The sequence below is a fragment of the Aythya marila genome (genome assembly GCF_965140915.1).
Source record: "Aythya marila genome assembly, chromosome: 16".
Lineage (NCBI taxonomy): Eukaryota > Metazoa > Chordata > Aves > Anseriformes > Anatidae > Aythya > Aythya marila.
The window spans coordinates 14105550-14132496 of NC_139057.1; the positions used below are offsets into that span (position 1 = coordinate 14105550).

At 44.7% G+C, this 26947-nt stretch overlaps 1 protein-coding gene across 1 annotated transcript; it reads right to left on the reverse strand.

Annotated features, from left to right (window-relative positions):
* Positions 1–26629, reverse strand: AHCY (adenosylhomocysteinase). The gene is made up of 10 exons (XM_082773217.1): positions 26481–26629; positions 24642–24832; positions 21707–21782; positions 18921–19073; positions 11832–11944; positions 10690–10897; positions 9756–9843; positions 8769–8886; positions 4041–4235; positions 1–987 (listed from the first exon to the last, which is right to left on the reverse strand). Exons 1-10 carry the CDS (start codon positions 26506–26508, stop codon positions 856–858), a joined length of 1302 nt encoding a protein of 433 aa, XP_082629343.1. The 5' UTR covers positions 26509–26629; the 3' UTR covers positions 1–855.
* Positions 26630–26947: the final 318 nt, after the last annotated feature.

Below are 26947 nucleotides of genomic sequence, written 5' to 3' on the forward strand. Positions count from 1 at the left end.
TCAGGCCACAGTCACATTTTTAATAAAAGCACTTTGAGTCAGTGACAAAAGATACAGCAGACATAATTCAGAAAATCAAGTTTGGGGTAGAAGTGTGCTGCTGGTGTTTTCATAGGATCAAACAAGATCCCTAAACCTAACCGTCCCCTCAGTGGTTTCTCAGCCATTCACGACACACTAGAAGGCTGCTAAAGTCACCCTTGCTTCACCCCTCCCAGAGTTGCTATGGAAGCAGGATAGAAGGTAATCTGACCAAAATCAGTGGAATAGATTAAGCCAGAAAACAACTCCTGTTCTAATTTGAGTAGATGATTATGTTGATACTATAGGAGGGAGACCAAGCAACCTACAAAAATACTCCTCCCTACCTCCCCCAGTTTCACAAATGCACATTTCGGCTATGGCACCTTTGTGGAGAGAAGCCTGATACAACTAGCCTCAAAACAGGACTTATTTAGTTTGAACAGGGCATGGCAGAACACATCTCTGTAGAAACTGTTCCCCATCTTATTGATTAGTCTACTCAATCAGGCAGCTAGCCACATGTTTGAAAAGAGTAGGCATTTTCATCTAGCATTCTTTTTGCCCTGCTCCTCTTATTGGGACACTAGAAGCCAATAAAAAGGAGCATAGGATCCTTTTCACTGTGACATTAGTGAAGTAACCAATTCTAATTCCAGGAGTCAGTGATCCTCTTTCACTAAGAAAACAAGCCCTGAAGCTCCCTTGGTAGGGCGATGAGTTCTGCAGCACTGAGAGGAGGATGGAGAGGGGCTTGTTCTTAGAATCCCAGCACACACTAGAGCTTTGGAAGGTTGTATCCCTGCACTTTGGTCTTTGGGTACTGCCACCTGCTCAGTATCTGTAGTGGTCTGGCTTGAATGGCCCATCCTTTGACAAGCCTAGATATTTGGCCTGCTTCTCACTCAGCTTCGTCAGCTTCACACACAGTTTATCCAGATGAGCAGCAGCCACAGCTTCATCCAGCTGGAAAACAAAGCATCAAGAAAAGAACATTAGTAGCTTCAGTTCAGGAAGTCATGGCCAACAATGAGAAATGAATGCCTGAAGCCAATAGCAGCCCCAAGGAAGATTTAATGACTGTTCATCTGTGTCAGTCTGTTGAGCTCTTTTCCTGCCAACATTCAACTGCTTGAGTGCAGAGGCATCTAATCTTGAGCACAGAACCATTTTCAGACGTAGAAGCTCCAAGCTTAATTTGACTCCCTCAAAAGCCTAAGTGAGACAGACAACTATATATTAAAGCCCATTTCAACCCCACTTACACATTCATATCCACCAACATGTAAAGAACTGAGGTAAAACTATTCGAAGATAAGAATGTCCAGTTTGGTAGAATGGAAAAGCCCCATTCATGTTTTGACCATAAAGACATCTGTACATTCTAGACTTAATATTTTAGAACCATTCTAATACTGACAAAATGCATTTCCTTTCTAGATACACCACCTTTGGGGTATGTGTGTTAAGAATATTCATTCAAGAAATCGTTCATTTAGCAATAATACTATTATATTATTGTCATGGTCTTCATGAACAATAAAGCCAAAGTGGGCGAGTATATCATATTTTATACCCAACTTTGAGCTTTTCTTTATGCCAGAGGTGTCAGACAGACATGCGATTGAAAAACACGAGCAGAAATTGGAAGATAGTTAAGTACTACAAAGGAAGAGCAGAAGAGTCAGAATACAAGCAGTAACATAGAAAGCTTGCTACTATGTTAAACGGGAAGGCAGATCAGTAAAAGATATTCAGAAACAGAACAGCATTAAGAAGGGATCAGTGCTGCTGAGTTCATAAGATAGAAGGAAAAGTTTTAACATCATTTGTAACTCCTGCAATGTACAAGTACTCATTGCTAAAGAAACACAAACAAGGTAAATCTAAATTCCAGCAGCAGAGAAAAGACTGGTATGGTATTACCTCCATGCTAATCAAATGGATGTGAAAGGTCACAACACATTTTGTCAAGAAAATCAGCAATCAAGAGACAGATCTTTAGCTTGTGTGAACAAGCACATCCTGAACAAGGGTGTGCTAACAAACCACTACTGTAAAGTAATCCCACTGCAATAATCAGGTAAGATGTCAAAAAGCTACATTTGAACAGAGTAATTCAGTGCAGCTCAACTTGTTCATAGTAACATGGAGCTGTTAAAACCTACTGAGAACCAGTGTAGCTGAAGATGTACAAACAAATAAAGACAATAAGTGAAATATTTAAAGAACATGGAAGTAAACCATGGAAGTTACAGAATGCTACATAAGAGCCAGGTTTTCTTCCTTTCTTGATATTCCTAACTGGAAGGACTGTACTTAAAATGGGAAACAAGTATTTAAAGTTTGTAGACCCTGCCAGTAAAAAAAAAAAAAAAAAAAAAAACAAAACAGGAGGGTTAAAAATCAAATACATATCTGGCTGAATTGGAGTGCCATAACAAGATCTGATAGGTGCACTGCCAGCACTGTTACAACAGATTACACCTACTTGAAAAAGGAGCTGCTGCTGAGTTGCTGACATTTCCCATATCAGGTTCTCAGACTGCAGCAGAGAGAAGCTGTTTCACAGCTGCTTCAGCTTGTGGACTTCAAGATTTAGAGAAAGATAGACTGATATTCTTACCTACTGCACACTTAAAATCAGGAAGCTGAGCATAAAAAAGGGCAGGCTTGGCACCAAGAATACAGATGCAACAGCTTGCCTAGATTTCCAGGAAAACACATTGCAGAAGTACATGCATGTTCCTAGCTAATCATCAAAGCAATAGTTTGCAGTCCAAGAAAATGTAAATCTAAGAACTGCCAAATGTTGCATTTGGATCTCAAAGTTACTACACAGAACAAGGAAAAATACTAGCCGAAAAATTATCAAAGAAAGTTCTACCCATCTTTAGTTGGTTCTGACAAGATAGCTTTACTCACTTAAATTATTCATGGAGCACAGTTGGCAAAGATGATCATTTTGTCATAGTACATGAACCTGAACACATCATTGCCATATGCTTCACAAACATGCAACTATTTGTAAGCAACTGATCTGGGTGTTACTTCTCCTTTTCAGTTCAAGTACATGTATGATTACTAAAAACTGTTATTCAGGAAGAATATGAAGGCACATTTTATTAGCAACATTGGACTATCTCTTTTTGAGGGAATTGTCAATAAAACTTTTCCTCTGAAGATAATTATGTGTGTGAGAGCTTACTGACCAACTCATACATCGTATTTCTGGTACACTTTGTTTGATCATTAACAGACAGTTTTGGAAGCTTAAGACCCTCAGCAAATACTTCATATATAAGCCCAAACACACACTTTATACTTCCCAGATGAGAAGTGTTTTCACATTAAGTCTCACACCCGGCTGCATTTCAAAGGCAGTGGGATTTAACTCTAGTATCTTTTTCAATGACCATCTCAAATTCTCAGGCTTGTTTTGGAAAATTAAAACCAGATTAGTCTTACAAAGGAATTTGCAAGTTATGACATGACCCAGATTTCTCCAAGAACAAAGAACCCACAGATAAGTTTAAAGGGAAACACAAGGGAATTTGTGTCATGAATGCTTTGTGAAACTATTAGGATCAGATTGTGATAAGCTCTGCTCAGGTGCAAATGGGACCCAGGCTTGCTCTCAACCACAGTAAAAGAGACTTCTAGTTTTGCTCTAGCTTCAACCCTGCCTCACTAGACTTTTCTGTTGGATAGGCATGTGACAGCTTGCTGTGAATGCTGACATTCAGCAGAAGGAACATGTTAGCTGGGAAGAGCTTCCAGACTATCCTGAGGCAGCATAATGCTTCATCTCAGTTCTTCACAACCTCCTAGCCACAAAAAGCAGCCCACTTCAGACTAACAGGCTTAGTGTGACCAAAGTTAAGCACTTACTAATAGACAGAAGGTCTTTGTAACAACATTCAGTAGGAAAATGAACTCAAACACAAACAAAAATCTCTATTATCACATCTGAAGTTGGCTTCCTTATGAGCTTCCATCTTTCTGCTATTCTACCTCACCTTCTTTGGCAGGAAATGGACTCCAACAGAGTACTTGTCACTATTCGTCCACAGCTCAATCTGTGCCAGCACTTGGTTGGTGAAGGAGTTGCTCATAACAAAGCTAGGGTGACCCATGGCACAGCCCAAGTTGACCAGTCTGCCTTCTGCTAGCAGTATAATGTGACGGCCATTCCTCAATGTGTAGCGATCCACCTGGGTGGGAAAAAGCAAAAGCAGTTGTTAGAGGCAAAGGCACAGACAGCATTTTAACTCGCACAAAAACTTGGTGGGCTACCTTCCCGCATCAACAATTTAGCAATGGGCTTGGAATGTGGACTTCTATTAAAATTGAGACACCCCTCAATTCCCAGCCAGCATTCAAAGCCTGTAACTACCCTGGACTTCACACAACATGAATCTTGGCATCTGTTTCATGCCTAACCAGTTATCCAAATTTTTTCCTGATTCTTTCACAAGCATATCATCTCAGGTATCTGTGGTAGGGAGCACGCTGCCAGCAGTAACATATAATTGTGTACATGAATTACGTAACAGCATGGAGAGCCCAGAGAGGGTAAACCTCTGCGTCCAACAGTCCAGAAGATTTGCATCTAACACTGGTGGGGTAAGAGCCAGTTTGCTCAACCTGCTGAAATTACTCCCCAGTAAATCTTCCCACTTCAGTAAGGCAACTGATTGACAATCGAGACATGCACAGTTTGTCTCCTAGGTACAGGATGCTGTAGTTACCTACAAACTCTTTGGCACCAGATTCTAGGAGAGACTGCTCCTTGAAGTCCCTTGTGGTTTTACAGCTCATCTCCTGTGATGAGGCCAGGCCCATCTGAGAGCAAAACAGGTCCAGAGACATGATGCAAGAACATCTCCCCACTTATCAAGAGAGCAAGTCACATTGAACCTGTAGCTGTGAAGAGCTGGTATAATAAATGGCTACCCTAGATTTCTAGTACAACCTACCCACTTTTCTCTCAGAGAAAAGCACAGCCCTTTGTTCAGGCTGATTTCCAGGCTGTGCTAGGGACAACAGGACAGGCTGTGCTGGGGACAATCTAAAACCAGATTGCTGGTTTTAGCATGTACATAGACAGTAACTATAGCAAACAGAAGCCCTAAGTAAAATTCTTAATTTCTCCTGCTCAAGACCAATACAGCAAGGTAGATTTTATATTTTTTTTTTTGACTGAGCAGTTTTATTTTTTTATGGATGTTGATTCTCCAAATGGACCACAAGAGGCAGCACCCAGTCCACCCCCAAAAATTCAACATGTACAATCAGAAGACTGTGGGATGGAATAATAAAACAAAGAAAGCAGCATGCTAAAAAAAAAAAAAACAACAAAAAACACATGAGAACTACAGCATTACGGCATTGCTGACAGTACATGCTGTTTACAGATTAAATGGCTAGGATTTACAGATTAAATTGAGGTTTGAATCTGGTGGTTTGCATGTCAAGATGTTGCATCCAGATATTGACCCAGCATACGCCCATACAGCTGCTGGCTTGCGTGTGGTATCATACACCTTTGGCAATCTGCTGACGTGACTGATTCAATCCACAGGGTAATGTAGAAAAATGCAAATTAGTTTTTGTATAGAAAGAAACGCAGAATAGTGGTTGTACCAGAGGTCTAAGTCAGTACTGTGAAAACAAGTCTCACCCATGGGCAGACACACCAGCCCACTTATAAGGTCAAGACGCTGCTAGACAAGTACAACTCAAGTTATCCAAGTGCTAAGTTCACCTCCATAGTTAAATGCACCCTCCTTTTCCCTGTCTGCATTTAGCTTACTCTGGACTTTCCAGCTGCTTTGCACTTCCCTCCAGACAATAACATACACATAAATGACTTATTTTCAAAGCAAAAGCTCATCATTCCTTCAGCTTTCCTTCCCCTCAAGAGCAAAGTTTGTGCTACATCTCAGTGTAATACCACAATGCAGGTGAGGGATACTGCACCCAGTGCAAGCACATTCAGAACAGCCTGCCAGCTTTTTAGGTATAAGCCTATTTCCTCCTTAGTTGTATTCTGAAGGCAACAGATGAGTCTTAGAATGGCACATTAAGACATCTTCCTATCCCAGAAAGGTTTCTTACGCCAGCTCACAACTCGTAAATGGGGACCACACGTTACTGAAAACTACAAGGTTGGATGCTTCCATAATCACCCTTTACCTCGAGCTGATGTCTAGCAACTATGTATTCAGCTCTGATATTAATTCTCAAGACCAAGAGACAGATTTCTTCATAGGAGGGTTTTGATCATGGATAGAGATTTTTGGTCTTGTCCTATATTCCCCTCCTTGCTACAGGATACAGAAAAAAGTTGCTACGTCTTAGTAAAAATTCATGTATACAGAGAGTTGGTACTTGGTATTATAAAAACACATGGGTCCCCTCACCTGATGCGGAGAAAATGTGATTCTAAGGTAAGCACAAGATATCACACCTTTAACACAGGACTGACCTCTGCTTGAAGTCCTGAAGTAGACAAGAGGACCAAAGTGCTCCTTTAACAAATTTGAGCAAAACTGAGAAGCCAGCAATGGCCTAACTGGCAGACCAGTGATTTCCTTCCCAGTCTCCAGCATAGGAATAATTCCATCCATTTCTTACAGTGACTTGGCACTGTTGCTCTGAAAAAGCTCCCAATGCATGCCGATGAATTCCCACGCAGCTGGTGAGGGAATTAAGTTGCCACCTTCCTGAGAGTTCATTTCTAAACCCAAAAGTACAACCTGTCTCCAGCAGTAAGCAGTAGATGGGTAAGGAAGAAGACAATTAACTTCAGCTAATTACTTTAGCTACTTTTAAATGTGCATGTTCATGTCCCTACGGCAACCCAGGCAGTGGCTTCTGTGTGAGCAGGTGCCTCCTTTGGGTCATTCTAAAACTCCTGCTTGCAACAGCAGTGGTTTACAGAAAGAGAGACTCAGGGTAGGAGGTAAATCTTCAGCATTAAACCATATGGACTACCTTGACCATAACTCCAGCCTTTTGAAAATAAAACATTTGTTTTTAACCAGATGCTTTTAATGTTTTTCATTCCTTGAACTACACTGCATCTTGTGTGCACTCAATACATTTGTAACAGGACCAACTCCTATAGATTACTGCTTCCTCCAACACTGACACTCAGATTTTCACATGGATTCGAAGAGCCACACTGAATGGGCTTGTGCAGGCAGCTTGTACATTATCACATTAACATCCATTTCTGCCTTTCATAATGCTTACAAACAGCTCCAGTTTTAAAACCTTTTAAAACCTGAGCTACCTGAAAGCAAACAGCATGCTACAAGCTCCTTTAGGACAAAACCTAGAGTGAAGTCAGCTCTACACTAAGGCCCTGGGCAAGAACAGACCTGAATATAGTGATAACTTGAGAGTATAACTTCATACCTAGTTCAGCCTATGTTTAGTATCGCAACAGCAAACATAATAGTATATGAAATAATATGACTTGTAGCTGCTTATTAAGAGTTTGATGTGGGTGGCCAATAAGCCACAGGGAAGTTACGAAAATTGGAAGAGCAGATTGAGATCTAAAACACACACTTAGATGTGGTTAAAAAAGTTAAAAACCTGTCCCAGAATGCTGCTATCAGCAACAATTTCCTCTTCAAAAGGTACACCAAGTTGGACAGAACCTGGTTTGCCTTATGTTCTCCCTCAACATTGTTGTTACAAAGTAATTTTGATATAATTTAGTTTTGTTTCTCTATTCCACGACAACTGAAAAGATGAAATTTTTTTTTAGATGCCTACTTCCCTGTGCGTCTACTGCCATGATTTGAAGTAAATACATACTGAGAATGAAAGCTGAGCGAGGATAAAATATCCTGCCTTTTCCACCCACGCTCAGACTTCTGGTCTCCACACGTTTCTAAAACAAAGCCACTGAGTCTGGAAGAAGTCTGAATTTGGCAGAGCTCCACATAGGCTTTCCTGAGGCATCAATTTCCAAACAAGAAGTGCTTTGAAAAGCAAGAGGTGTGATTTTTTTCAAACCTTGACAGAATCCCTAAAAGACATTCCCTTGAGATTCATTCTAGTATCAGCACCCTGTGTCAAGGCTTAGAGTGTTCTGGTGCAGGGCAGCTACATCAGTGAACAGCTTCCTTTGAGGAAATTCAGATCAGCCACTAGGCAATTCTTAAGCTCTGTTCCTAATAAATTCTATACAGTCTCTTAATAATCTTCTGTATTCATCATCTAGCTTGTTTCTGTTCTGTATTCATCACCTAGCTTGTTTTTTTAAAACTGAGTTATGACTTTGTTTTCATCTGGTGGCTATCAAGAAAACCCATTTCTATAGCTCGCTTAATACCCCACACATCAATACTGACCTCCAGTAAGGAACAAACTTGATGCAATTGCCTACATGACCAACATTAAGGCATAGGCTCCTGCTTGTCTAGGTAGTAGGAACATGTGAACAAAGAAGCATCCATACCAGGTGCCTATTGCCAGAGACCATGCTGTGCTCCAAGGCACTGGCTGGAACCAGTTGCTTTAATACCAACGCAAAAATATTATGCACAACTTGTCCCAAGTTATACAGGCAAGAGCAGATTAGAATTTGCATTCATATTAGCCCAGAACAACACTGCTTCCAAAAATAAAAGCTAGAAATGCAAAGAGAAGCAACTGGAAGAAGTGTCCCCCATTCTGGAAGCAGACTCTGACTTGCAATGGGCTATCTTCTGCAAGGTCTGTCTCACCTGAGGTTTAACATTCACCACCTCTACTGCATTTTCATTCAGCCACTTTGCATCAACTTCCACATCAAAATGACCGATATTACACACTATGGCATCATCCTTCATCTGCTCGAAGTGCCTGCAAAAAAAAAAAAGTGTTCCATTAAAAGTTAATAAAAAAAAAAAATCTTTCTCCAAAATCAGAAGATGCTCTGGTCCATAGCTTTACTCAGGAAGTGAAGAGTCCCTGGATCACTGCAGTTGATTCTCACAAACATGAGATACGTGGGTCAGGTAATCTTTTAGACGTGAAATCTACTAGAAAAAAAAACTTCAAGCCCCTAAGAAAGGACCCTTCCCTAGGATATGAGGTTATTAGAAAGAAAGTATTGTCCCAATATAGAAAGTAAAACTTTTTTTAATTGGTCAATACTAAAATACATGCAGTTATTCTGTTCTTTTCTACACAGAATAAATCTTTCTCAATAACTTTAAAGTTACCTGCAATTTCACATCTCTGGAGACTAATGGCTTTATCTCCTCCCATTTAATCTGACCTTGCACTACAACACATTGAAACCTTATGGCAAAGACAGGAATGAGTTTGTGAAGACTGGAGGGACTGTAAATTGAGATCTGAGAAGTGATAAAAACCAGCAGGGTATTTTATTGAGAACAGATTAGTTTCAAGTCTGTTGTGCACTCTCACAGATGGAATCACTTTTGATCTTTACCTACCTCCCCTTTTGTTCACATTTATCTAACAGAAAACTCAGACCTGCCCTTTCCTTTTCCAAAAGTCTATCTTTCCATCTACGCTTTTTGTTTCTCCAGCATTAGGTGCTGTAAGACAACAAGTGCAACTTGTCAACATCCAACAGAACTGAAAGACTGAAGTCCCAGCTTCTCATTAAATTAACGCTAACACTGTATTGCTGGCAAGTTATGACTGCGTAAAAGTCTAACTGCACCAGGATGTTTTTGCTACAGCAAGTGTCTAGATCATACCTGCCCTGAACAATGTCAGTGCATCCAGTGGTGGTAACAAAGATATTTCCTTCTTTGCAGGCCTCTTCCATAGTAGTAACTTCATAACCTGAAAAAAGAAGAAAGATTATCCCCCCTGCCCAACCACCAGATGTTTTTCAAAAATGGGCTACAATATTATGAGTAGAAAAGTATAGTATAAAGAACTATGAATAAAAGAAGTCTGTGCCTGGCCTACACAGGGTGCATGACAGTGACTGTACTTATCTTACTAAATACCAAGGTAGCACAAAAATCTCTCTCTCAGTATTTCTAGTGTAGATCTACGCATTCAGCATCCTGTGTCCATTGGTGTAGTGTCTGCCACAGCTATCAGACTGGATTCAGGGGCTTATGTTGGCCAAGGAAATGCACCCACATACCTGCTGGTTCTAATCCGTTATGAATGGAAACGGGATAAACTGGTACTAAGAACAGCTACATTAAGCACCCACAGAAGAGCCAGAGTACAGCTTCATGTTGGAAAAGTAGAGAGAACATGGCACTAGTCTAAAGAAACATCTAATGAAGGTAAGATCTTGTGTTTTACTGTGGTAATATTCTAGCAAAGTCTTAACCCACACTGGAGGTAGTTGCCCAAGTTGCAGAAAATCAAGTTATTCAAAACCAGATAGAGCATTATGAAATTGAGGACTTACCCCACAACGGTCTTTTTATTATTCACTATAAATACATCTTCAAGGCCTATACTAATGAGCTCCTTCGCAAGTTACAAAGGAAAAGATCCTCATGTCCTTAAATTAAGGAGTGAGTCACATCTACCTCTACAATATAGACAGGGCTGAAATCTACTGAAACTTCCTTGACCAGGTATCATTTAGTGCTCTACAATAACATAGACAGAACCAGTAGTAATTTCTACACCAGTAGAAATTTGTACACCTTCAGTTCTCACCTTCCATGGCTGCCTGCAGCGCGTTGATGGGATCAATCTCAGTGATGATGACTCTTGCTCCAAAGCTCCGCAAGGCCTGAGCGCAGCCTTTGCCCACATCACCATAACCTGCCACCACTGCTACTTTTCCAGCAATCATAACATCTGTAGCACGTTTGATACCGTCAATGAGGGACTCTCGGCAACCATAAAGGTTATCAAACTTGCTCTGAGGAATAAATTGGAGTAGTTTCAGAAAAGAACTGTCTGGAACTGAATAGAGCATGCTAACTCAGAAGAGATTTATTGACTAGATTTAAAAACATCTGGATGCATATGCCTCATGCACACCTGAAAATCCCACTATAATTCACGTGCATCCAAAAGCATCAGCACCCTTTAAATATCATTCCTGCATAACCCTCAATGCACCAGCATTTATCTTGGAAAGCAGAAATACAGCTAAGCAAGGGATAAATACCTCCTGCTCCATCCTTAGAAACTTTTGCTTGCAGAAATACGTCAGACAAACCAACTTTTACCAGTCACAAGCTCATCTAAGTCATTCACTTTCTTTTCCAGCTGTTACCTGCCACCCACATGTGGGCTTCAAGCAGGTGTTGACATGGTCTGAACTTTTGGGTAGACCCGTGCGGTGTCGAGAGTTGGACTTGATGATCCTTAAGGGTCCCTTCCAACTCAGGATATTCTATGATTCTATGATTCTATGATAAGTTCCTTGACATAGAATCTAACTGTAGCCCAGAGCCATAATTTCCAGGGTTGTTTTCATATTATTGAAATGCAAAAAAAAAAAAAAAGCACGCCCTTAAAAAAAAAAAAAAAAAGCCCTGGATGTTCTAAAAATGGGATATTTACAGTAGAATCAGTAGAATGTCACATTTGAAGGTGGTTAGGCACTGGTACAGGTTGCCCAGAGCAGCTGTGTTAACTGAATTAGATTGTCTTTAAGGTTCCTTCCGATCAAAATCATTCTGTGATTAGAGGCCACACAGGCTCCATATGCTAGAAAAGGATGTATGCTGAAAATCTGCTCAGTACCACATCAAGAAGAAAGCAAGAGAAAGAACACTTGTAGGGGAATTACATCCCAGCACCAAACCAGCCATCACAACACAGTAGAAGTGTTCTAACTGCATTACCTTGGTGACAGAGTCATTAACATTGATAGCTGGAACCTTCAGGGTCCCACTGGCCTTCATCTTGTACAAGTTGTGAACTCCAGTCGTTGTCTCTTCCGAAATACCTCTAATTCCTATGGGGAGAGTAAAATGATTCATCTTAGTTGGAGTTAACGCCCCTGCAAACCAACACATTCAATTGACAGAAGCAATTTCCACAGGCCTAGGTTATAAAACCCTTTGCAGGAAGCAGGGAAGAGATCAGAACCCTCATTTGGACCCTCCAATAGCAGCATGATGCTTCAAACAAGTTTCTAACAGGACAGTTAAAACAGCAAGACAATTTTTTTTTTATTTATTTTTTAAATAGAAGGGATCGATTCTAGATCAGAGTCAGGAAAGAGACAGTTCTATTTTCTCACCATCTGAGCAAAGAACTCTTCTGCAAAGAGCAAGATGTTCACTTCAGTGATGTTTCTAAAGCCTAGCCCGGTCTTGCAAGATGGCTTGAAAGGAGGTGATACAGAGATAACTGCATTTAAATTTGGAACTTGAACACTTGGAACAAGAAAAATTCAATTTCTCAGTTCACCATTCCCAGTCCTCCTGTCGGTAATCAGCTCCGATTAAGCCCCCCAGATCCAGATGCTAGCTACATGAAAAATCATTTTCATAGGTACTACTACTACAACAGTCAAAAAAACACTGTTTCAAACATATCCTTCCTTGTTTGAAAACAGCCCAGGAGGTGGAGGCCAGAGACAAAGGGCTGTCTAGAAACACATACAACACAATACAACAGAACAAGATCTTGATATGACGTGAGCTGTCATTCAGTCAGTTTGCTCCAAAATAAATACAAAAGCCAAAGCAGTAAGTGTGCTCCCTGCTTTAAGTGCCCTGACTCTTCAGACCTTTTGTCAGCCTTGAGTTTTGTCCTGAACTGGCATAACCACATATGGTACTAATTCTAGCTATTTCTCCTCCCTACTGTATCAGTAATATCTCACTGCATGTAAATGCAATTAGTTGACTGGCAAATAAATGCAATTAGTTGACTGGCAAATAAATGCAATTAGTTGACTGGCAAATAAATGCAATTAGTTGACTGGCAAATAAATGCAATTAGTTGACTGGCGGCTAGCAAACGTGATGCCCATCTACAAGAAGGGCCAGAGGACTGACCCTGGAAACTACAGGCCTGTCAGTTTGAACTCAGTGCCAGGGAAGCTCACGGAGCAGATCCTCTTGAGAGTCATCACGCGGCACTTACAGGGCAAGCAGGCGATCAGGCCCAGTCAGCATGGGTTTATGAAAGGCAGGTCCTGCTTGACGAACCTGATCTCCTTCTATGACAAAGTGACGTAACGGGTGGACGAGGGAAAGGCTGTGGATGTGGTCTACCTTGACTTCAGCAAGGCTTTTGACACCATTTCCCACAGCATTCTCCTCAAGAAACTGGCTGCTCTTGGCTTGGACTGGTGCACACTTCATTGGGTTAGAAACTGGCTGGATAGCCGGGCCCAAAGAGTCATGGTAAATGGAGCCAAGTCCAGCTGGAGGCCGGTCACTAGTGGCGTCCCCCAGGGCTCGGTGCTGGGGCCGGTCCTCTTTAATATCTTCATCAATGATCTGGATGAGGGCATCGAGTGCACCCTCAGTAAGTTTGCGGATGACACCAAGCTATGCGCATGTGTCGATCTGCTTGAGGGTAGGAAAGCTCTGCAGGAGGATCTGGATAGGCTGCACCGATGGGCTGAGGTCAACTGCATGAAGTTCAACAAGGCCAAGTGCCGGGTCCTGCACCTGGGGCGCAATAACCCCAAGCAGAGCTACAGGCTGGGAGATGAGTGGTTGGAGAGCTGCCAGGCAGAGAAGGACCTGGGAGTGATGGTGGATAGTCGGCTGAATATGAGCCAGCAGTGTGCTCAGGTGGCCAAGAAGGCCAACGGCATCCTGGCTTGTATCAGGAACAGTGTGACCAGCAGGGCTAGGGAGGTGATCGTCCCCCTGTACTCAGCTCTGGTGAGGCCGCACCTCGAGTACTGTGTTCAGTTTTGGGCCCCTCGCTTCAAGAAGGACATCAAGGTGCTTGAGCAAGTCCAGAGAAGGGCGATGAAGCTGGTGAGGGGCCTGGAGAACAAGTCCTACGAGGAGCGGCTGAGGGAGCTGGGCTTGTTCAGCCTGGAGAAGAGGAGGCTCAGGGGCGACCTTATCGCTCTCTATGGGTACCTCAAGGGAGGCTGTAGCGAGGTGGGGGTTGGTCTGTTCTCCCACGTGCCTGGTGACAGGATGAGGGGGAATGGGCTTAAGTTGAGCCAGGGGAGTTTTAGGTTGGATGTTAGGAAGAACTTCTTCACTGAAAGGGTTGTGAGGCATTGGAACAGGCTGCCCAGGGAAGTGGTGGAGTCACCATCCCTGGAAGTCTTCAAAAGACATTTGGATGTAGAGCTTAGGGATATGGTTTAGTGGGGACTGTTAGCATTAGGTCAGAGGTTGGACTCGATGATCTTGAGGTCTCTTCCAACCTAGAAATTCTGTGATTCTGTAAATTCTCTGTATGCTACATTGGGCAAGACCCCAATTACTGACAAAGCCTATCCACACAAAAAGCTACTCATTTTGTGACAATCAGAATAAATCTGAAACAAACCTATGCAGCCTAGCAGAATATCAGTAGTAGAGAATACGATAGCTATGTTCTTTAAGGTCTGGAAAGATACATAAGTCAATTATTCTGTAACTGTATGAAATTAGGGGAAAATTAGGTATTAGGTGAAAGTAGAGGAACTCTTAAATCAGGCTGAAACCACCAACATGAGCAATATCCCTTGAAAGAGATCCAGGTTCACACTTGAAAGGGTGAGTGCGAACCACCAACAATCCCAAGCAAAATCCAGAAGTGTTTATGCAGTCTATTAATTTTGGGAATCAAAGCATCCAGACCTGGCCAAGCACAGCAGCACACCCAAGGGGTCTCCAGGCTCCAGGGAGGTTTCTCGTGGCCGCAAGAATGACCATGGTCTTATGTGCTCTGCAAGGGCACCCACGCTGTGCTGAGGGCAGGAGCCGCTGCCTTTGGCTCCAGCTCGAGCACATGTTTCAGGGCCCTGCATGCCCAAGGCACAGGTCCCCACAGGCTCTGTGAACGGGCTCCTGTGGCACAGGATGTAGGTGCTCAGCAACAACCCTCTGGTTTCACCTGCCTAGGTGAAATGAGAGCCCCTGGGGAGGCTGGTCTCTCCTCTGGCCATTAGCCCAAGGCCACCTGTGCCAATAGGGCTGCAAGGGAAGAAGGGAGAACCCCAAACTCAGAGCTGAGTTAAGTGAGAAACACTAAATCCCTTGAAGTCATCTCCAAAGTCTCCCAGCCTCCCCCTCAGGAAGGGAGGCTCGCTGTGTGCCCCAGCCCAGGCCACTGCCACCTCACACAGCACCCCTGGCAGCCGGGCCCTGCCCACCCTCCGCAGACCAACGCCGCCCCCTAGCACCCCCCCCACCGAGTCAGGCCCTGGGGATGCTGCCCCCCAGTGTCACTGCTGTGGCACACCGTTAATGGAAAACGTTCATTGATTGATCTTCCAACATCTTTGCTCCCTTATACAGGGCACACAGATGCTGATTTCTGTTCAAAATCCTCCTCAAAACCTGCTGCAACACGACCTAAGCCCAGATGAGCCATGCAAACCAAGAACCCCAGCAACTTTGGTTGTGTATACACCAGGTATGATTCAAAGCTGTTTTCAAACTGGGATTTTTACAGAGCAACAGATGTCTTGATAGAGTCTAACAGACAGCCTCCAGGCCTCCCTGTCACTTCCCAGCCACCAGTTATTAGCAGCGGTGCTGTCACAAAGAGAAACGGGAGACCAGCACCTCTAGAAGGAACTATAGCTCTGTTAGGTCAGTGGTCCCCACTGCTCTACCATCACACACCTCAGACAGCCATCAAGTACCACACTTCACTTCATTACCTGCAGAGAGAGTAAATTCAGGTTTCAGCACATTGAGGGCAGGGAGGGGACAGGACAGTCTGAAGAATGTTGTCTGGTGCACAACAAAATACAGCATCTATAGCAAGTCTTTCTAAAGCAGCATTTTCCCCAAAGGAACAATTTCCCAGTGCAACTGACTAGATCAAGGATAATCTCTCCCTTCTGAAGGAAATCTTTGGGATTTGATGGCAGAAACCTCGAATTCAAACCTGCTCTTTCTTCTGTCCCATCTGCTAAAGACAAGCTTAGCAGACTGTCTTTAAAACTGTGCTAAGTGAACCCCTTGTTAACCATCTCAGCAGCTTCCCTTCCCTGAAGGCCACCTGCCTGCTGTCCCCAGGTGGCACACAGAGCTGATCTAAGCCACCCTCAAATTCCGCCAAATGAAACACTTAGTTTTAATGCCTGAGTGCCTTCAGAACAGAGAAGTGCCTACAGCAAAGAAAAAGTTGAAGTAAAATAAAGAAGCCTCGCTGAACATTCAGGCCTGCTCTGCTCTCCTGTATTTCCTACCAGATCATTGAGCTCTAACAGATCACAAGTCATCCCATCTTCTCAGTCTTTTCTGAGCCTTTTGCAGAGATGCCACAGATGACCTCTGCACAAGTTCAAATGACGACCTTCTTTGGTTCTGAATTTTTACCCCCTCTTACCTTTACCTATCTTGGTTTTAAGAGCATTTAGCTTAGTGGAACAAGAATATAGTACAAAGGCCATTCTGCCCTCTAATGGCAGCTGTGAACAGGGGCAAGGAAATGCTCCACAAGCTTTACCACACAGCTGTTCAACACAGCTGCTAGCTGAAGTAGACTTGAATGAATCACAGAGCCCTATTTTCAACTGCTCACAGCACACCAGGACTAAGCTAATTTCTGTATTTATTAGACATAGCTGAAGCATGGAAGACAGACAGTTCCCTCTAAAATTAGGTCAGGAAGCTTGTCCAGCCTTCAAATAGCAAATGATGCACTCAGCTCAGCTCCACAAGCAGTTCTGCTCAATTCTCAGCTTTCCTTATGTTTCCAGGGGAGAACAGCATGCTGCAACATCATCAGCGCTCACAATCCAGCCCTGCCAACTACTGTGCATGCTCTAATGCAACTGTCATTCTACCTCCATTCCCAATGAGGCCATTAAAATATGACAATTCGTTTTCAATGACCTTTGAAAATCACCACAAGCCTTTAGCATTTATTAGCCTCTTATCCTCAAGGCATGAGAAAAATAGATGCTGCACAGTGTTTTTTTAAGCAATGCTTGCAACAAAGGGCTAAGCACAAATCTTTAATGCAACCAAGGCTCTCTACTCAGTGGGTCCCATTCTCAAAGTTTTGCTGCTTCTGAGGAGCATTGGACTGGGTGGTAAAACACACCATGTTCTGTTGCCTTCTATAGAAATGAGTCTTAACTTACTGAACTACCGCGAGGAGGCTTCTCAGCTACAAGCAGTGCAGATAGTATATGTGTTTTAGTGAGGGAAACACTGATAGGTATGATATTCTGTCTAGACCCTTTAAAAACCCAGCTGAAGAGCCACTCAAATTGGGAAGCAACCCCAGGCAGTAGGGATGTTTTATCAATGGCAGACCATAGATGGTTGCCAAGCAGGGAGACAGCCACTGCCCTGCTGCAACATATCATACTGGTCCCTTGCACAACAGGAACACAAGACAAGTGATGGCACAAAGGGGCAGATAACAGAAGGTTGGTGGTGTGAAAGGAGCTCGATGCAAACACCCTTAGGAAGAGAGACACAAATTGAGGTGTTTGTTACAGGTATGTGGCAGGGGAACAACCCCACTAAACAGAATCAGAAAACACATTTTGGGCTTATCACAATGCCGGAGGTGTGACTAGTTGTGGTATCCTTCAGCATTAAACAGCAGAAAAGCAAACTGTCATGAATTTCAGGCAGAGGCAACCTAGAAAGCAAAAGAGACCTTTGATGGAAGAGAGGGGATCCCAGGACAGCTGAGCAAACACCAGTGAAAGTCTTGCATTAATTCAAAAAACACCAAGATGTTCACTGCTGAAGAATTACTAACGTGAGGTTCAGGGTCAAGGAGAAAGCAAGGCTTGTCTCACAGATGCAACTTCCTCTCTTCTCTTCCTTGTACCCCTTCCTAACACAAGCGCACAGATGGCAAGTAGACCCAGCCTCCTTCCTTCCCACAGCCCTGTGCCCTGACTTCTGATTTTTCCCTGTTCAGGCAGCACAAGGCTCAATAATGTTGATCCAGCAAACTTTACAGCAACCCCACCTCCAAGGACCAAGAATGAACAGCAGCATACCCAAAGGTATCAGTTTAGTTTCTGCTCCATATTCTCATCCATCTCCACACATCCTAGGTCAAACACATCCTTTGGACCGCAGATGGGCCTCTGTGCTTTGCAGCAGCACATGATAGACACTGGCAGAGCAAAGAAGCTGTCATACTTGTCTAGCACAGATGAGCCTGCTACTGCAAGTCATGTCAAATTCCCTTCAGATAAGTCATTTTACAGTAACACATGCTAGCCACACTACACTGATGTTTTCAGTTTTACTATCTTATACCAGAGGTAGTAAAATCAACAAAAGAGTACCAAACCTGACTCTGTCAGCATCTTAGCTGACATAAATTGGATGAGTTAATGACTTGTACTTTATACACTGTAGAAAATTGCTCCCTTTCCAAGAAAAGCTACAGGTTGTCACGAGTTCACCTAGAGATGCGCTAAGAGGATAGGGAACAAAAGAACATTAATGACAAAAAACATGTATTAATTGCTAGCTGACATTAACCAACTCTAAAACACAGCCCATTTCCAGGAAGCTTTTGGCCAGGCAGCAGCACCAGTTGTCACTCAGATAATGGATACAGCAAACAATAGCCAGAAGAATAGGTTAATGTAGTATAAATACTACAAAGCAAAGATGGAAACAACAGTTCCTGCAGGTAAGAGATTCTGTTTTTTTTGACTGTACACAACTTTCATGGACACATCCATAGCCTGCTGGCACATGCATTTGCATCATCCCTCCACCCCTTTTACACAAGCAGGTAATTCCCAGAGAAAAAACACCTAAATGGCCTCCCAGATAGAACAATGCCTGACAAAAACTGCAAGTTACCTTTCAAGAGCTGTGGGTATTTAGTATGAACGAGGTTGGTAAGATCTCCACCATCATCCAAAATCATGTTGAGGGGCTGCCCATCCTTGAAGTAAAGAGTCTGTTCAATGCACCACAAATACTCCTCGTCGGTCTCCCCTTTCCAAGCAAAAACTACAAAGGAACAAACACACAATTAGACAGTTTCTTATTCGCTGTGTAATAAGGCATGTAAATAAAGATTTCATCAGCAGCATTCAGTAGCAGAGCCAACAGAGAAATTATCTGTGCCTGCAGGCCAGAAGAGACATTTGCATTGGAAAAAAAAAAAAAATCAGAATGGAGAAGTAAAATTGATTTGCCTTCTGTTCCAGGCCACAAATTTCATCAAAACTGAGGCTGCACTGTTCCCCTCATTCTTCTGCATTAAGAGGGAAAAAACAAAGCAAACTAAAGCAGACTCATACCCACAATGCCCCCACTTCCTCCCTTAATTCACTGTTACCAGGAATTCAAAATATCCAGTGGATATATTGATGCCAGGTCCTGCACTTCAGCCACAACAACCCCATGTAGTGCTACAGGCTTGGGGCAGAGTGACTCGAAAGCCATGCAGAGGAAAAGGATTTGGGGGTGCTGACTGATGCTCACCTGAACATGAGCTGGGAGCGTGCCCAGGTGGCCAAGAAGGCCAACGGTATCCTGGCTTGTGTCAGGAATAGTGCAGCCAGCAGGAGCTGGAAGGTGATCGTCCCCCTGTATTCTCTTCTGGTGAGGCTGCACCTCAAGTGCTGTGTTCAGTTTTGGGCCACTCACTACAAGGACACCAAGGCCCTGGAGCATGCCCAGAGCAGTGCTACAAAGCTGGTGAAGGGCCTGGGACATAAGTCCTGTGAGGAGCGGCTGAGGGAACTGGGATTGTGTGGTCTGGAGAAGAGGAGGCTCAGGGAGACCTCATTGCTCTCTGCAACCGCCTGAAAGAAAGCTGTGGGGAGCTGGGGGTCAGCCTCTTCTCACAGGTAACCAGTGATACGACCAGAGGGAATGGCCTCAAGCTGTGCCAGGGGAGGCTCAGGTTAGAAACGGAGACATTTCTTCTCAGAAAGACCAGTCGGGCACTGGGACTGCCCATGGAGGTGGTAGAGTCACCATCCCTGGGGGTGTTCAAGGAGAGGTTGGACATGGTGCTTGGGGACATGGCTTAGTGCGTGCCATTGGTAGCAAGGCAGTGGTTGGACCAGATGACCCCGAAGGTCTTTTCCAACCTTAACGATTCTATGATACAAATAAAAAACACAGCTACAGCATTCTATAGCACAGCAGAAAAGAGGCTCCAGACTTTAGCATGAGCAAAGTACCAAAACAAAGACCACAAACTCTCCAGCAAATTTGAGTTTAAATTCTTGTCTTTAGCACAGTGCTAAAATTCAAGCTGCCGTGATTCCCTTATTCTTATAAAGGTGCATTTCTAGACCAGTACATCTACCACTATGTTTCAACAACTAACATGTTATATCTAGCAGTACCTTTGCCTTTCCAGGCATTTGTACCTGTTTCATGTTATACTCAAGCTCCAGTGATAACGAGCTACTCAAATGTATTAGGCATGATTTATATACCCCAACATTGAACACCTGCTAAATTGCCATGTTTTCCAATGTTTAGACCGAAAACTTCAGCTCTGAGCCACAAGGAGCCAATCCTACAACTGACCCTTCTGCAGAAATGTGCATTAGTATCTCTTATTTTATACAAAGGTTCGGCATTCCTCCAAGGCCTCATAAATTCAGTATGTGAAGTGTAATATTAACAAAGAGCAAGTTCCACCAAGCAAGAATACCAAGGGCACAGGTCAAAAGCTTAAACAAACACTCCATCTATAAACTGCTCTTCAGCTGAAGCTTTGAGTGTTGAAAGCAGTGAGGGAGGCAATATCTTTAATATCATATCTGGAAAGTCTTCATTCATCCTTCGACATCACACACCAGCAACAGGCAGGAGCTGATGCCTGCAGCTAGTAATGCCACAGAAGCCGATAAAAGCTTTCTTCTGTTGCCTTAAAATGCGCCACAGCTGAGGAAAGACTTGTGACAACAGCTAATTATAACAGTAATGAAGGACACCTCCCAAGGCAGAGAACCAGGCTGCCAGAAAACAGATTTAGCTTCTGCCAACACCCAGGCTCAGACCATGTACTCCCAGCAGACAGAGCCATGAGGATTGTATGTCCTTAAGCTGAGTAACATGGCAAACAGCTTAATGTATTTATACTGATCTGCAAGGAATTGCTAACTACTGGAAGATGACAGTAATAAAACAGCATTTTGATAGAACACTGCAGGGATATTGGTCTGCAGTACAACTGGCCTGGGTTTAGCCTTAAAATGTCTTGAGTATTGACCCTGCTACCGTAATAGGGCACATGGCAGTAAATATTCCTTCCCCAACCCCTGTTAGAACCAAGCTTGCTGGAAACCACCAAACACCCGTATCACAACTACACACCAGTGTCTAATTGTCCATCCCATTTAATCATCTTACTGACCAAGCTTAAAGCTGGTTAACATACAGCCCAGCTCTTCTGCAGTCTGCCACCAGATCAGCCGTTGTCAGGAGTGCTAGACTGTCTGATGCAATTCAGCTAGAATCAAACGTCCCGCTTTGTAACAATTACTGGCTTTGATAAGCTGTTTCTATCCCAAAGCTTATTCAGAAGAGCTTGATTTGTACACAGTTCGATTTAGCTAGAACAGACTGTATACTATATCCCAGTTCATCAGAGCCAAATTAGGACATAGAAAACTTACCAGGGATACCAGCTTTTGCAATAGCAGCTGCAGCATGGTCCTGAGTAGAGAAAATGTTGCAGCTTGACCATTGTACCTGGAAAACAACTCAAGTTTTATTTGCTGAACAAAGTTCTGAGATATCAGGAACTCTATATCCAGACACAAAAGAGAACAAAAGCAGAAAAGCATATTAGTACAAATCCCTGCCTAAGTAGCTCTGCAAAAGTTAAGATGAAAACTAAGTATTTGGCTAGGACAGGGAGAATAATGACATTTGGGGGGATAACATAATGGAGCTTTAGCTGTGCTGCATATTCAGACATCTACTTATGAGCACTTGTGCCAGACAGCCAAAGCACGCATTCAGCTACAGATCTTCAGGAAGTGCAACAGTATGGTGGGTTTAGAAAGTCTGGGTCTGTAAGTTCAAATTTTCAGAACAGCCTTATAGCAAGTGTCCAGCAAGGGATAGCCACGCAGCAGCACACCTGCTGGCACTCAAGAAAGTCAGAAACGCAGCTGAAACACTACAGTCCATCAGCAGGCATTCTCTGAGGTTATGCTCACCCAACTCCCACTCTGTGCCGCAGTCATGGAAGTTTTCCCAGTGAGCTAAGCATTTTCCACAGATTTCTTAACTAGGCTCAGGCACCTAAAAGAGCAACAGCACGTCGCTGAGTTGCATTGAAAAGAACTTGCACACCTACTGCAGCTCCCCAGTGGTGGCTCCCAGGTCCCCAGTGTGACCTGAGAGACATGTTGGAGCTCTTGCTCTGTTCCCTACTGGGCTGACCAGCAGGTAGGTATCTGCATGCTTATTTACAGCAGACTTTAAGGAAAGAGGAAAATCAGGTACAACCCTTCAACCTGATTTCAGATATTCATCCCATTGCATCAAGAATCAACACTTCAAACTAAGGGTTGCAGTAGCATACTCTGTTTTCTTCCATCTGAGCCTTTAAAACCAACACTTAAGCATTGGTAACAACACTATCAATCTAGGGAAAAAATTGATCCAGGAAGAGCACAGAAAAGCTGAATTCAGAGTTAAGCACTACACCTCCTCACCTGTGTTTTTCTGATCTCCCTCCGTATCAGCATAGATGACATTAGAAGGTGTCATGAAGTTCAAAGCATACTGAATACCTACATACCGTCTACACTGGAAGCACTTGATACAAGCCACTTTTCAACTCTGCATCCTCAGATCTGTAATGCCAGTTTGTGGTAATGGCATAGACCCAAGAATTACTGGTGTACTTGATGGGCTCAGAGCCTAATACTTGCATTGCACTGGTTATGAAGAGCACGTATTGCAATTACATAACATTAGAACTTATGTACACTGAGGGCACAAAGTATTTACTCTTTGTAAGCTTAACCACAAAAAGGGATACCAAGATCACTACAGCTACATCCTCACTGTGTAGGGTATAGTTTCATTGTAGTTTCTCTCTTCCCTCCCAAGCACTGAAACTCCAGTAGAACAGATAAACAAGGGCTGAAACCAAACTCAAGGCAAAGTCTAAACTCACATGCAGGCATCAGGACAAGAAAGGAGCTCACAATCAACACAATCAAGCATCAAGCTGATGTAACAGCACTTATCTTAGAGGCACAACCCTAATTTACACTTAGAGGAATCAAATCTTTGTAGGTTCCTCTCTGAATGACTTGGATGAATGCCATATGACACTGATTTTGAGCTGCACTCAGACTAAAGCAGTTTAGCAATATTTAAGCAAGCACACAGCTGCTGCCTAGGCCAGCCATACTGGGAAACAGCAACAAACAGGAGCAGCAAGGAGCTTCATAAAGTTCAGCTGCTACCACTTGCTTTTAAATCCTGTAAAGGGACAAAAGTTTCAGTTCATAGGAGTTGAAATAAAGCCAGGACTGGAACTCGTCAAAGCTCTACTTCAGGGCTGTGCTATTTGCAACAACTCTGACCTGGCAGAAGACAACCCTAACACACATTCAGTCCTGGCACTCTATCTAGATCTATCCCCCTGACTTTTTGAGGAAATGCTTTAGCTATTATAGAGAACTTCTACCAGTGCTTTTTGGTCAGCGTGACAACACTCATTTCCTCTAACCATTTCCAGAGGTGTACTCCCAGGAAGGGGATCCCATACAGGGCATCTCTGGGCAGCCAGGTTGCAGGCAGCTACGATTCAGGAAAAAGGAATTTCAGATCACATCCCGTGCTTTACATAATTCATCATCAAGCTCCAGCCGGTTCCCTGATCAGCTCACAAGCTACCTGGATTGTGCCAATCTTGGACTCCATTCTGCAAGACAGGCACAGGGCACAATGCAGCAAAGAGCTTAGAGGTATCTGAGTCTTTAACACAGACCAGGGTAACTGGTTCACAGTCACCCAGTGAATTTGAAGTCAGTAGGGTCTCCATCCTCCATCACTGAACCATGCTGCCCCTCTGGTGTTTTTTGCACAGCTCAAGGGCTATCAGGAGCTCTCAGACCGCTTCATTAGTTTTTGCTGACTTTGACGGCACAGGGTAGTTCATAATGCAGGCTAATCTGCACTGGAGGCAGTCACTAGAGATTCAGCATTAGCAGCATACCAGCAACAGCACTGCATGCCTGAACAAAACATGACCACATGGGAGCAGCTTTTGGCACCACTCCTCACAGTGCTGTGTACACTGCTGAGGGAGCTGCTGAAGCCACTGACCCAGCCCAAAACAGACACTTGTGAAGATGCTGCCTGTCCGGAGGGAAGATACACATCACATCCCAGGGGTGTGCACATTACAGGTTTTTGCTTAAGGAAAGAAGAGATAATCCACCCTTCCTTAGACTGCAGCACAGTCTCTTCCCAAAACGGACAGAAATTTGCGAGAATCCCCTACAGTAAGTACATAAATCAAAGCAGTGCCCCAGGCAGAGTGTTACCTAAGAGCATACTGACAGAGAATCTCAGACACTTTACCTCAGCTCCCAGCTTTATAAGGGTCTCTATGAGAACTGCTGTCTGCACGGTCATATGAAGGCAACCGGCGATACGTGCACCTTTCAGCGGCTTTGATGCAGCATACATCTCCCGCATCTTCATCAGCCCTGGCATCTCATTTTCAGCAATCTCAATGGCCTTGCGACCCCAGTCTGCAAGGCTGATGTCAGCTGCAAGAGAAGGACAGGTGTCAGAGCTGAAATAGCTGAGGCCTTGGTATCCCTTCACACACTTGTGGATAGGAAACAGCTGCAACAGCTGAACTGAACACCAAGCAGCAGCTTAGACACAGAGCTGAGGGAAAAACAGGCCCTATCCCAGTTATTCCCTGCTGTTGCACTATGGTATGCAGGCTTTCAAACAAGTTTAGATCAAACAGTCCTAAAATAGCAGTGCTCCTGTACAGGCACATTAACCAACTGCGACCTATTGCTCAGGAATCCTGGGGCCCATTCATTCATTACACTCCATCTTTAAGCACCCATTCCTGCAGATACTGTCCGAGGGACTGTCACTTCCCAGAGATTTACTTTCACAGACTTGCACACGTGCAGGGACTGCCTGTACAGTAACAGCTTCTGCACGTAAGAACGGACACAGAGTACTGTGCTCCCTGCCAAGGGTTCCAGGGGCTGAGCCCCACCCAGCTCCCCCCATTTAGGAGGGAGCTGCAGGGCTCCCACCTTGACTCTACAGAGATAATTACTGAAGCATCATTCATCACAGCTCTGCAAAGAAAGGTTTCCAGCAGTCTAGCTTGGCGTTGAAAATACTGCACCTGCAGTACAAGTGTGACTCCAGCCTCACCTACAAGAGCAAGGGCCAAACTGCTAACACCTAGGTGCTCTACCCTGCAGCATCATCCAATGCTAAAAGGCCCTGACTTTTTTTTATTATTATTATTTAATCTCTTCCAGAGATTTCGGGAGCTTACCGTTTCATTACAAACATGGTCAGCTATATTTCATTCAACTACCTAGTGAACACCAGCCCTGGAGAGCATTCAGGAACACCAAGCCAGAGCGCCCAGGTTCATACTGACGAGCTGGTTGCGTTTTATTCCAGAATGAAGCCCAGGGGCCATCAAAGCTCTAGGGCCTGGACATTACAGCAACCAGGTCTGAAAAAAACTAGCAAACGGATAGGAGTTAAAATGATGATGACAGGGGTGGGCAGGGGCTTTCTTTAATCTCACCCATCTTAAAAGCTCAGCTGTCTTACAAGGGGGTGCGTAAGGAACCTCCTGGAGTATTTTAGGCTTGTAGCTCTTGCATTCTTTCCTCCAAGGCAAGTTGCTTTTATGAACCAGAACCTTATGGACTAATGGTTCTGGTTTTAATTTAATCTTCAAAGACCTCAAAACTCTATAGAAAAGCGTGTGTTTTTTTTTGTTTGTTTGCTTGCATTGGTTACCGTTGGTGCCATTTACATGAAGGTCCAATATCTCAAACCCACCCCCCTAAAATCGCTGGGGGGCAGGAAGACAGGCCCCAGATTTAGAGGCACTTCCCCGCCCGGGGTGCTCGGTGAAGGGCTCCCGGAGGGGAGGCGAAGCCGCCGCAGGGCTGGGAGGGGGGGCCCCGGAGCACGGGCACACGGACACCGCCTCGAGCTGCCCCGCACCACGCCGCGGCGGCTCGGGGCGCCCCCTGAGGGCTCCCCCGCTCTTCCCCGCTGCCGTTCGGCCGCGCAGCCCCTTCCCAGGCTCCGATTACCGCCGAGCTCTCCCCGCCCCGGCCCTCTCCATCTTCCCTCGGCAGCCGCATCCAGCCGCAGCCCCGGGCCGGCGGAGCCCCCCGCCGCCCCCCGGCCACTCACCCACTTTGTAGGGCAGCTTGTCCGACATGCTGCCGGGCACCGCGGCCGCCGGAAGAGGAGGCAGCAGCGGCCGCCCGCCCGCTTTAAGCAGAGGCGGCGCCGCCGTGTGGGTGCGCGGGGCGGGGCCGCTCCGGCTCCTGTGCGCCGGGGAAGCGGCCCCGGAGGGCTCTGCCTGAGCCCCGGGCCCGGTGCCCGGTGATGGCTGTGGCGGCCCGGCCCGGCCACCGGGCAGCGCCAGGAGCGGCCTTGGAGCGCCCCGGGCCCAGAGCAGGCCTCAAAGCAGAGCTGGCCGCGGAGCCGCTGTGGGCGCAGCGCGGGCTGTGCTCCCCGGCAGGCTGCCCCCCTGAAATCACCACACGGTCACCTCCCTGGCCCTGCTGGCTGCACTATTCCTGACACAAGCCAGGATGCCCTGTCCCTCCTGGCCACCTGGCTCTGCTGAGGCGAGCAGCAGTCAGCACCCCCAG

Bases quoted from the DNA above. Each gene is read 5' to 3' on its own strand.
- AHCY (XM_082773217.1), bottom strand. From the start codon at position 26,508: ATGTCGGACAAGCTGCCCTACAAAGTGG. The intron at 21,783-24,641 runs GTAAAGTGTCTG...GTTGTTTTCCAG, and splicing joins TTATAAAGCTGGGAGCTGAG to GTACAATGGTCAAGCTGCAA. The intron at 8,887-9,755 runs GTATGATCTAGA...TTTTTTTTGCAG, and splicing joins ACTGACATTGTTCAGGGCAG to GCACTTCGAGCAGATGAAGG.